The 18,770-nt window shown below is 44.6% G+C and overlaps 1 protein-coding gene across 4 annotated transcripts in view; it reads left to right on the top strand.

Annotated features, from left to right (window-relative positions):
• Window positions 1-18,770, top strand: part of CPM (carboxypeptidase M) — a 130,344-nt gene that overhangs the window by 85,428 nt on the left and 26,146 nt on the right. For all 4 annotated transcript variants that reach the window (XM_068276703.1, XM_068276702.1, XM_068276701.1 and 1 more), the window contains 2 exons: window positions 3,004-3,176; window positions 13,123-13,307. In XM_068276703.1, coding sequence (XP_068132804.1) covers window positions 3,004-3,176; window positions 13,123-13,307 — 358 coding nt within the window. The remainder of the gene's footprint in view (window positions 1-3,003; window positions 3,177-13,122; window positions 13,308-18,770) is intronic.

The following is an 18,770-nucleotide window of genomic DNA, read 5'->3' as shown; positions in this document are numbered from 1 at the left end:
ACACAGGTGCACTCTATTTAGTCATTAGCACTCATCAGGCAATGTCTATGGGCAACTGACTGCACTCAGACCAAAGGGGGCTGAATAATTACGCACACCCCACGTTGCAGTTATTTATTTGTAAAAAATGTTTGGAATCATGTATGATTTACGTTCCACTTCTCACGTGTGCACCACTTTGTATTGGTCTTTTACGTGGAATTCCAATAAAATTGATTCATGTTTGTGGCAGGAATGTGACAACATGTGGAATACTTTTGCAAACCACTGTATATATATATATATATATATATATATATATATATATATATATTATATAGTGCTGGTTACAGTACTTCCAACTGTGGCTTCCCACATTGCATCAAAACTGTGCATCACTACTGAATATGCAGATTATCTCTTTATATCCAGAACCGCTGGTGTTTAGCAAACCTATAGCTCATACAGTAAATTTTACAGAGCCACATCAACCCAACATGCAGACAGCCTGTTTCAGACTGTTAGTCTTTATCAGTGCATGGCAAGTATTGATATGGCTTGGACCAGTGCAACAGAATAACAAAGCAGCTCAGGGTGAACTAGAACCACTACAAAAGTATAGGGGACTAATAGAGACCAAAAAGCCCTCCTACTAAAAAGCAATGCTCAGTGTAATTTGCCTTCTTAAAACAGAAGTTATTTACGATAATTCAGCTTCAAGTGAGCAACTGTGGCTTCCCACAATGCATCACTACTGAATATGCCCCTGAAGCCAGGCTTACATCCAGAACTGCTGGATTGCCTTGTCCTGAGATATATGTAAGATATGATAAAGGAGTAATCAATATGTATGAAATACTAAAGGTGTAACTGGCATACTTTTAAAGACAATAGTAAGCCTATAGCTTATACATTTTACAGAAGGACTAAAAGAGACTCAAAATTCCTCCTTCCGTTTGAAGTAGGCAATTTACACTGAGTGTTGCTTTTTAGTAGGAGGGTTTTTTGGTCTCTTTTAGTCCCCTATACTTTCCTAGTGGTTATGGGTCAGCCTGAGGTTCTAAAAGAAAAAAAAAATTTCCTGTAGAAGAAGGGAAAAAAACTTGAAGGCGTGTGTTAAGTGATTGTGCTTTAAGAACACTTGAGTGAAGCCATTTTATTTCTGAGGACCAACAACAAAACATTGGTAAAAGCCAGTAAGCATTGCCTTGTCCTGAGATACATGTAAAAATGTTAAAGGAGTAATCAATATGTATGAAATACTAAAGGTGTCTCTGACACACTTATAAATATACTAGTCATTAGACCCGTTTAATAATGGGCGCAAGGTTGCACAGTACCTTGTGGCCGCACTCACGTCCAGCCAGTCTAGTGTGATACCAGCCATTAGTACACTTTCTATGGCTTCAACATATTTACCAAATTATGCAACTTATAGTGATTTTAAATGTATATGTCCCCTGCTTCTAATGTGCTTTAATATACTGCTGAAGGCCAAGTTCACACAGCCATATTTTATAAGTGGTTTTAAGCGTGTCACTGATCGGTGGTGACAATGAAATTTAATGGAGGTGTCCTCATTAGAGGGATTTTAATTTTCTCAAAAGCGCAAACCTGTGCATGCAGCATTTTTTTTCACTGATTGCAGTTATAGTAATATATTTAAAGTAAAGAAAGGCTGCAAAATCATAATGTCTACAACATCACTGGTTAATCCCTTGCTAAAAGCTCAGTGATTGTGATTGCATTTAGTTATTTGTAGTGTGAACTAGGCCTAAAACGGCTTCTTTGGCCTTTGTAATGGCTATTTATGGCTTCATGAGTCTGAACAGGACTGAAAAAAACTTGTGCTACCTCCTCCAGTTGTGTCAGCGATGATAGACAACCCCACCTGGCCAACACCTACCCATTCTGTTGTCTTTTTTTTTTTTTTTTGAAAAAACGTTTTATTGCAATTTTTCAAATATTACAAACATGCAGTGTGTACATAATATACATAACATTGTATATTACAAATATCTCCCATCCCTACCCCCCCCTCCCCCACACAGTCTTCCCAACTCCCCCCCTGAGTCCTCCCATCCCTATTTTCCCGTCTACTTATCTAGAGGAAAGAATCCATCACCTCTCCTATTAGTATAAGACATAGTCCATTGGTCAAATATCAATGTCAGAAGCTTCCAGCCATTTCCTCCACACCTTATAGAATTTTTTAACAGAGCCACGGTTCTGGTATACATTTTTATAAATTGGTAAGTCAGAGTTAATAGCAGACCTAAATTCCGTAATAGAGGGTGCTTCTGGCTTTTTCCACGCTAGGGCAATTGCCCTCCTAGCATAGAATAATAGGAGTTTTACCAAGAGCTGTTTGTTTTCCCCGAGGGTGATGTCCCCAAAATGATTAAGTAGCATAGCAGTAGCTGTAAATGGAACCTGTGGACCAGTAATTTCTCATTCTGTTGTCTTTAGAGCTGATGTGAAGCATTGGAATTACTCAGTGATGTCTAAACATTGGCCTAATTCCTAGCGACCTGGTCAGAGAGTTGACAAGACATCATAGAAAATATTAAAAACATTTGAAGCTGATAACTTTATAACAATATGAAGTAAAAGTTGTATTGTATTTCTAATTGTAAAAGTTGTATTTCTTTTGAACCTAATTAAATTAGGTTTCTTATCGTAGTCCTGATTAACCTAACTGCAGTAAGATTGGTGTGCGCAGGCAGCTCAGTATGAATGTCGGGAGAGCCTAGCACGTTAATAACCCATTAGCGACACGCGCGATACCAGGGTAATGTGTGTGGCACTATTAGGTTAGCGAGCGGCACTTGCCTGGCATTAGTACCAGTAAAACAGCCATGTTCTGCTTGTGCGCGCCAATCCTACCGCAGTTTGGTGAATCGGGGTTCTAATGTGTTGTCTTGTATGAATGCTAGGTCCACTATAACTAAAATGCTTACTAAGGAAATTTATATATTTATATGAAGCCTAAATATATATTCATGCATTTTCCTTTCCATCCAGCCAGTTGGAAGAGAACTGATGCTTCACCTCATAGAATACCTCCTCACGAGTTATCAAAGTGACAGCAATATTACACAACTGATTATGAAAACTCGCATACATATAATGCCTTCTATGAATCCAGATGGATTTGAAAACTCAATTGCTCCAGACTGTGACTCTACTAATGGCCGGTAAGGCAGGACTTCAGTTTTTACACATAATTTATAGCTATATGTAGAACCCAATCCAATTCACTTTTTGTCCTAGGTTTTCTCCTAGGAGATAATTTTTCATCCTTTTGTTTAAAATAACTTTTCAGCTCTTGTAATTGACAAAGTAGCAACAAGTAGGTGAATTAGTACTGTTGAAATTATTCTGAATATTTTCTTGCTTGCTGGTGGCTTAAAAAGCTTTTTATTAACCTCCCTGGCGTTCAATTTTTGCGGTCGCGGGAGGGAGATGTTTGTTACAAATTTGTTTTATGTAGTGTAGCTAGCACTAGGCTAGCTACACATGTGCCCCACGTCCCCCGGCACTGCTCTGATCCCCCCGATCACCCACGGCTATATTTACCTAGCCGCAAACCCACGAGAACCGCAACTTCCCCGAACAGCTTCTGTCGTCGCTATGGCGACGATCGGACATGACGTCTGACGTCATGCGCAGTCCCGATCCTCCCCATAGCGACGCCTGGAGGCTATTGGAGAGGCTGCGCCATCGCAGGTTCCGGGGGAAGTATATATAAGGGCGGCGATCAGGGGGATCATGTAGCTAGCCAAGTGCTAGCTACATGATCTAAAATCATTTTTATAAAAAAACAAACACCCGTGACCATGCGATCCCCTGTGGCGGTATGGACGAGCTCAGCTCGTCCATACCGCTCAGGTGGTTAATAAGATGTGAAATTTACGGTATTGCCTAGTAGAAAACTTAGGAGAAAAAGTGAATTGGATTGGGCCCATGGTATCTAATCACTGTTTCTAAGGTCACTGTAAGAAAGCGCAGAGGAGCCGCCGCCGCCATGAGCCAGTGGCAGGCGGCTCCTTCCGCGCATAATGAGCCTGCACACGGAGAGGCAGCCGCCTCCTCTCAGTATGAGGCGGCTGTCTCCGTGCAGGGCTCAGCGGAGCGCGGAGAAACCGCCGCGTTGGGCGCGGAGAAACCGCCGCGTTGGACGCGGCGGTTAGCGCGCATACCCCCGCTGCGGAGACACCGCAGAGCGGGGCTGCTGTGGCTGGGACTCGTAGTCCCTCTAGGTTAAGAATGACGCGCGCGCACTGAGGCAGAGCATATATGCCAGCCAGAAATTAGTCAGCTGACCCTGGCTCCCCTCCTGATTGGTCCAGCACTTAGGGAGGTGCTGGAGAGGCCTCCGTGTATATATACTGCCAGCTGTTCAGTTGTTGGGTGTCTGGCGTTGCGATCACATATGTGGGAGCACCCAGATCCGTAGTCAGATCCATAAGTGTGCCGGGATCAGCTGGAGCTGTAATCCTACACTTAGCTAGATTCTGTTGATAGCTAAAGTACTAGTTTGATTGTGATTATCTGTTATGACCTTTGCCTGCCTTGACTATCCTCCTGAACTCTGATCTTGTACCTTGATATTTCTGATACTCTGTTGCCGAACCCCGGCTCGTTCCTAGACTCCGCCTCAGCCTCCTGATTCTGTACCTCGATATATCTGATACCCCGTTGCCGAACCCTGCCTGTACTTAGACTCCGCCTTTGTCTGCTGATCTTGTACTGTATCTGTCCGTGTGTATACGACCTGGCTTGTCTGACCTCGAGAACCAACCTTACCGTTAGAGGCGGTTCCTCGCTCTGTTAGCGACCCTTCGTCCTGAGGGTTACTTTCAGACAATCCTTCCTACTGTCAGTCTGACTCCTCCCATCTTGGAGAGCTCAGATCTGCGGAGGGAAGCTGTGCAGTACTCCTTGCTGCACTGAGGCCTAGTCCTCGAAGTGTTACTGTTACACCAAACATTACACTCTACTCAGGTGAACAGAGGTTAGCTGGTATATCGGATTATCAGTGATACTGCAGATCACTTATAATCTGGTATATATCTGTATTTCCAGTGATACTGCAGATCACCGGTAATCAGATCCTCCCTGTGCTTCCCCGATCGTTACAGTCACAATGTGATCCTTATTGAGCATGTTAACAGAAAGTTTGCATTATAATTTTAGTTTTAAGATAACTAGTAAAACATAAAGTCTAAATAATAATCAGGGATATACCAAGGGCATGGAAGATCAAAAAATTGAAAAATTACTTTTTCTTTTTTATTTGCAAAAAGGTGCAGAAATATGTATACAAAATCTTTAATCACGTAAAAAAGTGCATATAACTGATTGGAAAAAAGGCAACAACATCGATTTGTTTCGGGTTGGTAACCCTTCTTCAGGCCTTTAAATATACAGTGAACATCTGCACAGTTAGAATACAAGGTAGGAACTCATCTGGTCAAATATGAAGCCAGGGCAGACCACCACATATAAAGTCAGGGCAGATCAAACAAAGAGCCGCATGGAGACCGGACATCCAAAACTTTGGATGTCCGGTCTCCATGCGGCTCTTTGTTTGATCTTGTGGTGGTCTGCCCTGGCTTTATATTTGACCAGATGAGTTCCTACCTTGTATTCTAACTGTGCAGATGTTTACTGTATATTTAAAGGCCTGAAGAAGGGTTACCAACCCGAAACAAATCGATATTGTTGCCTTTTTTCCAATCAATTATATGCACTTTTTTACGTGATTAAAGAATTTGTATACATATTTCTGCACCTTTTTGCAAATAAAAAAGAAAAAGTAATTTTTAAATTTTTTGATCTTCCGTGTCCTTGGTATATCCCTGATTATTATTTAGACTTTAAGCTTGGTGTTTGTGGTGCACCTGCAGGGATTTTCTGTATATTTTGTTTCTCCCAAATACACTAACAACTAGTAAAACATATCATCTTTGAGTTGACCTGCGGTGCATTTCAGACTGCTGCTGCCAATCTCCAACTGTATTCTAAAGCTGGCCACTAACGGTCCAATTTCTAGCGAAAAATCATTCGAGCAATCAGAAATTCTGATCGGATTAGTTGTAAATAATTTCAGTTGATGGGCACAATTGATAATGAACGATTATAAAAACAATCGTCCGATTGAATTTTCGTCGAACCAAAATTTGGATTTTCTTGTTGGTCGTGATAGATAAGAAGCAATGATTGGTTAGTTGATGGTGTAGTGAACGATGTTTCGTCCGATCAGAATTTCTGATCGCTCAAACGATTTTTCGCTAGAAATTGGACCAATAGTGGCCACCTTAAGTATGCATCTATACATTGTCTTAGTATCACAATACATTATAACCGTATTCTTCTGCCAAGAAACAGTGTGTTTCATTAAAGTGGTATAAAATGTCAGCATTTCTTCTTTGCCCTAAAAGATTATTTACAGCATAAAATTTACTACCTTAAAAAAAAAAAAAAAAAAACAACAACACTCAGTTAAACATAGCACTTTGTTCTTTAGTGGAAAGCACGTTAAAGGGAAAGTGCGAGCGTTAAAAAAAAAGAAAAGAAAAAAAAAAGATCTACTTACCTGGGGCTTCCTCCAGCCCCTAGCAGTCTATGTGTCCCTTGCCGCAGATCGGCTCCCAGCCAGTGGCCTGGGGTCCGTTGCAGATGCCGACCTGGCGAAGTCTGCTTCTTTTGAGCCTGGGTGAGTGCGTGGCCGCGCCACTCTAGATCGTGCTCACGTGGTCTGGAGCGTTCTGCACAGGCGCAGTACTTCTGCACCTGCGTAGAACACTCTGGGAGCAGAGCTGTGGCGTGGGACAGATAGGGTGCCAGGAGCTGGAGGAAGCCCCAAGTAAGTAGACCTTATTTTTTTAATGCTCGCACCTTCCTTTTAACCACTTGAGGACCTAGGGCTTTACCCCCCTTAAGGACCGGCCACTTTTTTTCCATTCAGACCACTGCAGCTTTCACGGTTTATTGCTCGCTCATACAACCTACCACCTAAATGAATTTTGGCTCCTTTTCTTGTCACTAATAAAGCTTTCTTTTGGTGCTATTTGATTGCTCCTGCGATTTTTACTTTTTATTATATTCATCAAAAAAGACATGAATTTTGGCAAAAAAATGATTTTTTTAACTTTCTGTGCTGACATTTTTCAAATAAAGTAAAATTTCTGTATACATGCAGCGCGAAAAATGTGGACAAACATGTTTTTGATTAAAAAAAAAACCCATTCAGTGTATATTTATTGGTTTGGGTAAAAGTTATAGCGCTTACAAACTATGGTGCAAAAAGTGAATTTTCCCATTTTCAAGCATCTATGACTTTTCTGACCACCTGACATGTTTCATGAGGGGCTAGAATTCCAGGATAGTATAAATACCCCCCAAATGACCCCATTTTGGAAAGAAGACATCCCAAAGTATTCACTGAGAGGCATAGTGAGTTCATAGAAGATATTAATTTTTGTCACAAGTAAGCGGAAAATGACACTTTGTGACAAAAAAAAAAAGTTTCCATTTCTTCTAACTTGCGACAAAAAAAAATGAAATCTGCCACGGACTCACCATGCCCCTCTCTGAATACCTTGAAGTGTCTACTTTCCAAAATGGGGTCATTTGTGGGGTGTGTTTACTGTCCTCGCATTTTGGGGGGTGCTAATTTGTAAGCACCCCTGTAAAGCCTAAAGGTGCTCATTGGACTTTGGGCCCCTTAGCGCAGTTAGGCTGCAAAAAAGTGCCACACATGTGATATTGCCGTACTCAGGAGAAGTAGTATAATGTGTTTTGGGGTGTATTTTTACACATACCAATGCTGGGTGGGAGAAATATCTCTGTAAATGACAATTTTTTATTTTTTTTTACACACAATTGTCCATTTACAGAGATCTTTCTCCCACTCAGCATGGGTATGTGTACAAATACACCCTAAAACACATAATACTACTTCTCCTGAGTACGGCGATACCACATGTGTGGCACTTTTTTGCACCCTAACTGCGCTAAGGGGCCCAAAGTCCAATGAGTACCTTTAGGGATTCACAGGTCATTTTGAGAAATTTCGTTTCAAGACTATTCCTCACGGTTTAGGGCCCCTAAAATGCCAGGACAGTATAGGAACCCCACAAATGACCCCATTTTAGAAAGAAGACACCCCAAGTATTCCGTTAGTAGTATGGTGAGTTCATAGAAGATTTTAGTTAGCGGAAAATGACACTTTGTGAAAAAAAACAATAAAAATCAATTTCCGCTAACTTGTGACAAAAAATAAAATCTTCTATGAACTCACCGTACTACTAACAGAATACCTTGGGGTGTCTTCTTTCTAAAATGGAGTCATTTGTGGGGTTCCTATACTGTCCTGGCATTTTAGGGGCCCTAAACCGTGAAGAGTAGTCTTGAAACAAAATTTCTCAAAATGACCTGTGAAATCCTAAAGGTACTCATTGGACTTTGGGCCCCTTAGCGCAGTTAGGGTGCAAAAAAGTGCCACACATGTGGTATCGCCGTACTCGGGAGAAGTAGTACAATGTGTTTTGGGGTGTATTTTTACACATACCTATGCTGGGTGGGAGAAATAACTCTGTAAATGGACAATTGTGTGTAAAAAAATCAAAAGATTGTCATTTACAGAGGTATTTCTCCCACCCAGCATGGGTATGTGTAAAAATACACCCCAAAACACATTGTACTACTTCTCCCGAGTACGGCGATACCACATGTGTGGCACTTTTTTGCACCGTAACTGCACTAAGGGGCCCAAAGTCCAATGAGTACCTTTAGGATTTCACAGGTCATTTTTGTTTCAAGACTACTCCTCACGGTTTAGGGCCCCTAAAATGCCAGGGCAGTATAGGAACCCCACTAATGACCCCATTTTAGAAAGAAGACACCCCAAGGTATTCCGTTAGGAGTATGGTGAGTTCATAGAAGTTTTTAATTTTTTTGTCACAAGTTAGCGGAAATTGATTTTAATTGTTTTTTTCACAAAGTGTCATTTTCCGCTAACTTGTGACAAAAAATAAAATCTTCTATGAACTCACCATACTCCTAACGGAATACCTTTGGGTGTCTTCTTTCTAGAATGGGGTCATTTGTGGGGTTCCTATACTGCCCTGGCATTTTAGGGGCCCTAAACCATGAGGAGTAGTCTTGAAACCAAATGTCGCAAAATGACCTGTGAAATCCTAAAGGTACTCATTGGACTTTGGGCCCCTTAGCGTACTTAGGGTGTAAAAAAGTGCCACACATGTGGTACCGCCGTACTCAGGAGAAGTAGTATAATGTGTTTTGGGGTGTATTTTTACACATACCCATGCTAAGTGGGAGAAATATCTCTGTAAATGACAATTGTTTGATTTTTTTTTACACACAATTGTCCATTTACATAGAAATTTCTCCCACCCAGCATGGGTATGTGTAAAAATACACCCCAAAACACATTATACTACTTTTCCTGAGTACGGCGGTACCACATGTGTGACACTTTTTTGCAGCCTAGGTGCGCTAAGGGGCCCAACGTCCTATTCACAGGTCATTTTAAGGCATTTGTTTTCTAGACTACTCCTCGCGGTTTAGGGCCCCTAAAATGCCAGGGCAGTATAGGAACCCCACAAGTGACCCCATTTTAGAAAGAAGACACCCCAAGGTATTCCGTTAGGTGTATGGCGAGTTCATAGAAGATTTTATTTTTTGTCACAAGTTAGTGAAAAATGACACTTTGTGAAAAAAAAACAATAAAAATCAATTTCCGCTAACTTTTGACAAAAAATAAAATCTTCTATGAACTCGTCATACACCTAACAGAATACCTTGGGGTGTCTTTTTTTCTAAAATGGGGTCACTTGTGGGGTTCCTATACCGCCCTGGCATTTTACGGGCCCAAAACCGTGAGTAGTCTGGAAACCAAATGTCTCAAAATGACTGTTCAGGGGTATAAGCATCTGCAAATTTTGATGACAGGTGGTCTATGAGGGGGCGAATTTTGTGGAACCGGTCATAAGCAGGGTGGCCTTTTAGATGACAGGTTGTATTGGGCCTGATCTGATGGATAGGAGTGCTAGGGGGGTGACAGGAGGTGATTGATGGGTGTCTCAGGGGGTGGTTAGAGGGGAAAATAGATGCAATCAATGCACTGGGGAGGTGATCGGAAGGGGGTCTGAGGGGGATCTGAGGGTTTGGCCGAGTGATCGGGAGCCCACACGGGGCAAATTAGGGCCTGATCTGATGGGTAGGTGTGCTAGGGGGTGACAGGAGGTGATTGATGGGTGTCGCAAGGTGTGATTAGAGGGGGGAATAGATGCAAGCAATGCACTGGCGAGGTGATCAGGGCTGGGGTCTGAGGGCATTCTGAGGGTGTGGGCGGGTGATTGAGTGCCCTAGGGGCAGATAGGGGTCTAATCTGATAGGTAGCAGTGACAGGGAGTGATTGATGGGTAATTAGTGGGTGTTTAGGGTAGAGAACAGATGTAAACACTGCACTTGGGAGGTGATCGGACGTCGGATCTGCGGACGATCTATTGGTGTGGGTGGGTGATCAGATTGCCCGCAAGGGGCAGGTTAGGGGCTGATTGATGGGTGGCAGTGACAGCGGGTGATTGATGGGTGGCAGTGACAGGGGGTGATTGATGGGTGGCAGTGACAGGGGGTGATTGATGGGTGATTGATAGGTGATTGACAGGTGATTGACAGGTAATCAGTGGGTTATTACAGGGGAGAACAGATGTAAATATTGCACTGGCGAATTGATAAGGGGGGGGTCTGAGGGCAATCTGAGCGTGTAGGCGGGTGATTGGGTGCCCGCAAGGGGCAGATTAGGGTCTGATCTGATGGGTAACAGTGACAGGTGGTGATAGGGGGTGATTGATGGGTGATTGATGGGTAATTAGTGGGTGTTTAGAGGAGAGAATAGATGTGAACACTGCGCTTGGGTGGTGATCTGATGTCGGATCTGCGGGCGATCTATTGGTGTGGGTGGGTGATCAGTTTGCCCGCAAGGGGCAGGTTAGGGGCTGATTGATGGGTGGCAGTGACAGGGGGTGATTGATGGGTGGCAGTGACAGGGGGTGATTGATGGGTGATTGACACGTGATTGACAGGTGATCAGTGGGTTATTACAGGGAAGGACAGATGTAAATAATGCCCTGGCGAATTGATAAGGGGGGGTCTGAGGGCAATCTGAGCGTGTAGGCGGGTGATTGGGTGCCCACAAGGGGCAGATTAGGGTCTGATCTGATGGGTAACAGTGACAGGTGGTGATAGGGGGTGATTGATGGGTGATTGATGGGTAATTAGTGGGTGTTTAGAGGAGAGAATAGATGTAAACACTGCGCTTGGGTGGTGATCTGATGTCGGATCTGCGGGCGATCTATTGGTGTGGGTGGGTGATCAGTTTGCCCGCAAGGGGCAGGTTAGGGGCTGATTGATGGGTGGCAGTGACAGGGGGTGATTGATGGGTGGCAGTGACAGGGGGTGATTGATGGGTGATTGACAGGTGATTGACAGGTGATCAGTGGGTTATTACAGGGAAGGACAGATGTAAATAATGCCCTGGCGAATTGATAAGGGGGGGTCTGAGGGCAATCTGAGCGTGTAGGCGGGTGATTGGGTGCCCGCAAGGGGCAGATTAGGGTCTGATCTGATGGGTAACAGTGATAGGGGGTGATTGATGGGTGATTGATGGGTAATTAGTGGGTGTTTAGAGGAGAGAATAGATGTAAACACTGCGCTTGGGTGGTGATCTGATGTCGGATCTGCGGGCGATCTATTGGTGTGGGTGGGTGATCAGATTGCCCGCAAGAGGCAGGTTAGGGGCTGATTGATGGGTGGCAGTGACAGGGGGTGATTGATGGGTGATTGACAGGTGATTGACAGGTGATCAGGGGGGATAGATGCATACAGTACATGGGGGGGGGTCTGAGGGGGGGCGGTCTGGGGAGAATCTGAGGGGTGGGGGGGTGATCAGGAGGGAGCAGGGGGCAGGGGGGGGGGGGGGGTTAAAAAAATAGCGTTGACAGATAGTGACAGGGAGTGATTGATGGGTGATTAGGGGGGTGATTGGGTGCAAACAGGAGTCTGGGGGGTGGGCAGGGGGGGGTCTGATGGGTGCTGTGAGCGATCTGGGGCAGGGGGGGGGGGGAAATCAGTGTGCTTGGTGCAGACTAGGGTGGCTGGAGGCAGCCTGTATAATACACTTTGTAAACATTACAAAGTGTATTATACACTTTGTATGCGGCGATCGTCGGGTTAACATCCCGCCGGCGCTTCCGTATGGCCGGCGGGATGTTGCGGCGGGTGAGCGGCGCCAGGCGGAGGCGGAGGATCGCGTCACGGATGACGCAATGGCTCCGCCCATGCCCCTACAAGGACCGCCGCCATTTGTCAATACGGCGGTCCTTGCGGGGTCCACTTCCCGGCCGCCATTTGTCAATACGGCGGTCGGGAAGTGGTTAAGCTTCTGTCCGCATCCAAAGAGGTGATAACATTATCTTTTGTTTGTTTGCAACAATTAGTATCCAGCCAGCAGTGTGTTTTTACTGAACTATTCACATTGTAGCACCAGAGAGAGCTGAGAAGTGATCACTGGATACATTATAATATATAAATATAGCAGTTATGCGTTAAAATGCAATGGCAGCTTTCAGAGCAGATAAACTGTAGTGAAATACTTGTCCAATTACATTAGGAATGTGACTAAATTGTTACATAGCATAGGTCCACTTTAAAATATTGTTGATTTTTCTTTTGCAAACAGAGGATCCCAGCAAACAGTAAGTATTTTTAAAACATAACCTTTATTCCATCTTCATAAAAGTGCTAATCGCATCCATTTACATTCACAACCCATGACTGGATAGTAGCAGGACAGGATATGAAGAACAGTGTAGAAACAATATATGTAAGAGCAACAAAGTCATTAGCAATGATGAACCAGCACAGGCTAAAGTCAAATTAAATTACTAGAGCTAACAAGCATGTACATTACTAAAGTTTTCAAGAGAGTAGGTCATTTGGGTGTGTGTGCAAATATACAGTACATTTCTGTGAAACCAGAATTTTGCGGTAAAAGTTCAACTTGACAATCTTGTTCTACCAGTCGTGAAAGCTGCAATTTTTATTTTTCAGACCAAATCAAAATGGCTATGACCTGAACAGAAATTTTCCTGATGCTTTTGAGCAGAACACATTTCCAATCCAGCCAGAAACGCAGGCGGTAATGAACTGGCTGACAACAGAGACCTTTGTGCTGTCTGCTAACTTTCATGGTGGGGCCTTGGTTGCCAGCTACCCATATGATAACTCTAATACTGGTAAGATCTTACTGAGGATATCTACTTCTCCCACTCTCACTGATTAGCAAGGATAGCTAATATAATTACCAGAGATGCCAACAGGGCATCACAACCAGTAGCCCTGTAAGGGGCCTGCAGTGACTGGGGCCCGTCACCCTCCCTTCTTCTGAGTAACATACATTTAACGGTTTCGAGGCTCCAGCAGTGTGCACTGAACAGGATCCACCTTGAACCTTTCCAATCTGACCTTTCTTCATCCACGAGGATGACAGGTATGACCTTTCTACATCCACATTTAGGAAAGAGACAGCAGGTACTTTATTACTGCACTATGGAATATTTTTTCATTAAAAAACTTCGAGTTTGAAGCAAAATAACTGAAGGAAAGGTTAAAAATTAGGGGTTATTCCAATAATCTTTTTGTCAAGGTTTCCAGTATACATCAATTTCTTCTCAGCACTTTCAGATTCAGAATCATTTATTTCACCAAGTACAAAGGGGGGGGGGGGGGGTTGTACCTAGAGTTGGTTTTGACTCATACAGGCAGAACCGGATTAAGGCTAAATGGGGCCCTAAGCAAAGTAACTGATTTGGGCCCCCAATCATGTCGTATTAGAATCAGAAGATGTAGATGCACAGCAACATGCAGCACACACCGGGGCAGCCGAGCTACTGGTTGCTATGGGCAACAGCCCGATTTCCTCTGTGGGTGCACAATGCAGGGAATAGCAGCGGCAAAATGCAGAGTGAGAGATGAATGGCTGGGACATTTGCACTCAGGGGCTGGGGCACCCCTGTGAAGAGGGCGCCAGATATCACAGCAGCAGCACTTTCCCCCTGCATCTCCAGCCTGGCAATAGCAGAAAGCTCTGGACACCATCAAACCGGAAGCCGTTCCCCAGACAGAATTACATAACCACCCCCACCACCGAACAACCGATTTCCTCCCAAACTAGCAGCGGGGGAGAATGACAGCACCAGATGACTCACATTCACCTATTGCGATCCAAGCAATAGACGTCCCATCATCCGGAGCCCATCTGTCTCCTCTAGAGTGCTGCCGCTCTGTTACTACTACTATTACTACTTTCTACTTCCTGTCTGATCTGAGAATCAGGAAGTTCAGAGCGAGCGGCTGCACTGTAGAAGAGACAGATGGGTTTCAGATGACGGGATCTCTATCGCTTGGATCATGGATAGGTGAGTAAGCGTTTGCCATCTGCTGCTATCATTCTTGCTGCAGCTTTAGTTCTCTGTGGGAAGGGAGGGCGGAGTGGGCAGCTGCAGAGCGCACAGTAGCAGGAGGGGGACCTAGGAGGAGAACCTGGCTCTGAAGACAATCAGCAGCGCACGGCATCATTTGACAAGACAAGACAAATAACATTTATATTGCGCTTTTCTCCTGCCGGACTCAAAGTGCCAGAGCTGCAGCCACTAGGACGCGCCCTATAGGCAGTAGCAGTGTTAGAGAGACTTGCCTAAGGTCTCATACTGGATAGGTGCTGGCTTACTGAGCAGGCAGAGCCGAGATTCGAACCCTGGTCTCCTGTGTCAGAGGCTGAGCCCTTAACCTCCTTGCCAGTTATCCCGAGCTCAGCTCGGGGTAACCTGCGCAGGAGGATTTCTCAGGCCCCGCTGGGCCGATTTGCATAATTTTTTTTTATTGCACTTTGCTAGCACTTTGCTAGCTGCGTGCATATTACGATTGCCGCCGCTCGCCGCTACCCGCCGCGACGCCCCCCCCCCTCCAGACCCCTTGCGCAGCCTGGCCAATCAGAGCCAGGCAGCGCTGAGGGGTGGATCGGGATTCCCTCTGATGTCCCGATGTCCATGACGTCGGTGACGTCATCCCGCCCCATCGCCATGGCGACCGGGGAAGCCCAGCAGGAAATCCCATTTTGAACAGGATTTCCTGCGTACTCTGATCGCCAGAGGCGATTGGAGTGGGTGGGGGGATGCCGCTGCTCAGCGGCTATCATGTAGCGAGCCCTGGGCTCGCTACATGATTTAAAAAAATTTTTTTAAAAGTGCTGCGCTGCCCCCTTGCCGCAGAAATTGGACCGGCAAGGGGGTTAAAGGGACTCCGAGCAGTGCCTGTGGGTATGCCTTTAGGCATACCCACAACTAATTAATTACATCCTCACACCTACCAGCATGATGTTTGTAATTATATTCCGCTGGGTTCCTTATATTTCATTGCATTGTGCTGAATCGAGCTGCCGACTTTGGAGAAAAGTCGTCCTGTGGCCACGATTTCGATCACGAAAATAGCGAAAACTAAAAGGCATAGGGCGGCCATTTATATATCATTGGAAAGAGGAGAAAGAGAGCTTTAAAATGATATGCAACTTTCCATAGTTACTACACTGCTCAGAGTCCCTTTAACCATTATACCATCCAGCCACCGCTGACAGGATGGCGAGGGCTGGTTTATGTGCTGATGGGGCCCCTTTGACTCTGAAAGCGACTGCTTTTGTTGCCTGGTCGGTAATCCGGCCCTGCATACAGGTTCTGGAAGGTGGTGGGAATAAAGTCTGCAAGCAAGGAGCTAAGGCTGCCATACTACAGCGCCACCAGTCGCATCATCTATTATCCCTAAGGAGACATCCAGGGGTAGGGTGGGGATAGATGGAGGCGAAGGTTCAGCAGTGATGACCGAGTTCTTCATGAAGGAAAAGCTGATGCTGCTGAGGATCCTGATTGCTGATATCTGGCAGTGCTGGCCAAGGCATTCCAGTTCAAAAGGTTCAGTAGTGTTCATTTCTGTGAAGGATCACGACTCCTGGGCATTATTCAACAGGGCTGGTCAAGATAATCTGGCTGTTACAGAAGTGTACGGCCATGGCGGCCCTTACTTCCGAATTAGCGGCTGGCATCACGGACGGGCTGATCCAAATGTGTCCCTGCTGCGGTGGAGCAGCAGCAGCTGATGGATGGATGGAGCAGGCATCCAGCAAGGCTAAAGGTGTCCCGATTGGCGCGGTGTCTTCTGACCTCAGTGGAGCCCCAACCTCTTATGTCCCAATTTCCTCCACGTGCTTCACTCTGTGTGGTGTGCACCCACTCAGCTGAGAGACAACAAGTGCGTCACCCAAGCGGGGCACGAGGCAGGGTTGCCCTTTATCCCCAGCCCTTTTTGCCTTGGCAATGGAGCCTGTGGCTGCCTATATCAGACAAGAAGGCACTGTCCAGGGGCTTAAAATAGGTAATCTGGAAGAGAAAATCTCCCTATACGCAGATGATGTCCTCTTATACCTCAGTAACTACACTTCGTCCCTAACAGCTGCTCTAAAAAATTTTAATATCTTTGGGGAAACGTCCGGAATCAGGATTAACTGGTCCAAATCCACTTTATTCCATCTAGACCCCCCTATGCTTAATAGTCTGAGTCCCTCCACCCCACTGCAATCAGTCTCTCAATTTAAGTATCTTGGAGTGCAAATTACCAAGGACATCACTGCCTACCAAACCTTGAATATTGACCCCATAGTACAATCATTGGAAAGTAAGTGCAGAATCTGGGACAAATTGCCACTAACCCTGATAGGCCGAATAAATTTAATAAAAATGATATACCTGCCTAAATTTACTTATGTCTTTAGACAATCCCCAATTTGGCTCACACAAAATTTTTTCAAAAAATTAGATTCAATCCTACTTAGATTTATTTGGGCGGGTAAGCAGCCCCGCATAGCTTTGGATATTTTATGTTTGCCGAAAAACAGAGGGGGGCTAGCCATGCCAAATTTTCAGAAATACTTTTGGGCTTCTATACTAGTTACGACCCGCTGGTGGTTCTCGCAGGATGAGTCCAACCCTGCAACTACAATAGAGGCCGCAATCCTGGGCTCGTACGAAAAGTTAACAAACTTACCCTATAGAGGGCCTAAATGCTCTTCACAAACCACGAAAGCTATGGTAACGGTGTGAAAGGCATGGGGGGCGGCTAGGGCCCCGCTGGCAAGGGAAAATGTACTCTCACCACATACCCCGCTATGGGGAAACACCCAGCTTCAACACTTTATGACTATTCCGGATCCAGTAATCTGGGCGAGCTTTGGAATTAAAACACTAGCTCACATACAACAGGGGCAAACGATTTTAACATTTGATCTCTTAAAATCACAATTTAATCTGCCTAACTCACACTTTTTCCGCTACCTCCAGCTTAAGCATGCTTATTCTTCACAATTTGGAAGATCCCCCCCGATGATTTCCATGGACGACTTAGAAAACCTACTTCTAACTAGAGACTTACCTAAGGCACTCTCAGCAATATACCTAGCACTTCTAACTCTCAACAACAACAAATTAGATAAATGCTTCAACAAATGGCAACAGGTAGTGACAGGATTGGAAAGGGATGACTGGGACGAAGTCTTAGAATTATATCCGACCTCGGTCATTTCAGCTAGGGACCAACTAGTTCAGACCAAGTTTCTACATCAAGCCTACTACACGCCGGTGCGTATGCACAGGATGGACCAATCCTTTTCGGACGTCTGTTGGAGATGCCAGGCGGACCGAGGTTCCTTTGTGCATATGTTTTGGACGTGCCCTAGAATTATCCCCTTCTGGAAAGATGTTTTATCAACAATTTATAAATTACTGAAGGTTGCTCTCCCGCTGGATCCAGGTCTCCTGCTACTGGGGAAAATGGAGGAGGACACATTAACTCATCACAAACAGATATTGGTTAAAACTCTTTGTTTTCAGGCCCGCAAAGAAATACTTAAATTATGGAAAAAATCTTCCGTTCCTACATTGGGAATATGGGCAAAATCTATTAATTCTTCCCTGCCCCTATATAAAACTACATACCTGAATAGGAGATGCCCAAAGAAGTACTATAAAATCTGGGGGATATGGGAGACCAGAGTTATGGACCCTACGGACTCTGAATTTATTCCAATACTGATATAATAGCTCTGGCATCTCTGATCTATAAGGATTAGGCCATGCGGAGGTAGGGGGTCGGGGGCGAGTCGGGGTATGGACGGTCATCTTCTCTTTCTTTCTCTTCTCTTTTTCATCTCTTCTCTACTCATGTCTTCCTCTTTACAGGGTGGTTCTTGGATACTGCCAACTCAGCACGTAACACTAACCTGATGCTATAATGGTGTTTACGTAACTGTACTATACCTGATATCTAAGTAAGTTTGTATCAGGAATTTTTCCGATGGACTGTCTGTAATAATAACCACACCTGTACTTTACTGTTCTCTTACAATGTGTTGTAATGTTCCTTTTTATTGGAAAAATAAAAAAACTTTACTGTTAAAAAAAAAAAAAAACAAGTGCGTCACCCGAACAGTCAGTCACACCCAGTGTGCAAGATATAAATGCTAAAGTTTGGAAATTATTACAGTACCAAAAAACCTCTAAGCAATGTCCAAACAAGCCAAGTTCAAACCAAGAAACGCATAACAATCTTTCCAAGGAATAGTCCAACTAAAAGTCCAGGAGCAATCCAAGAGAGTC

Source organism: Hyperolius riggenbachi, chromosome 3 (assembly GCF_040937935.1).
Source record: "Hyperolius riggenbachi isolate aHypRig1 chromosome 3, aHypRig1.pri, whole genome shotgun sequence".
Lineage (NCBI taxonomy): Eukaryota > Metazoa > Chordata > Amphibia > Anura > Hyperoliidae > Hyperolius > Hyperolius riggenbachi.
This window is presented reverse-complemented; position numbering and strand designations above follow the sequence as displayed.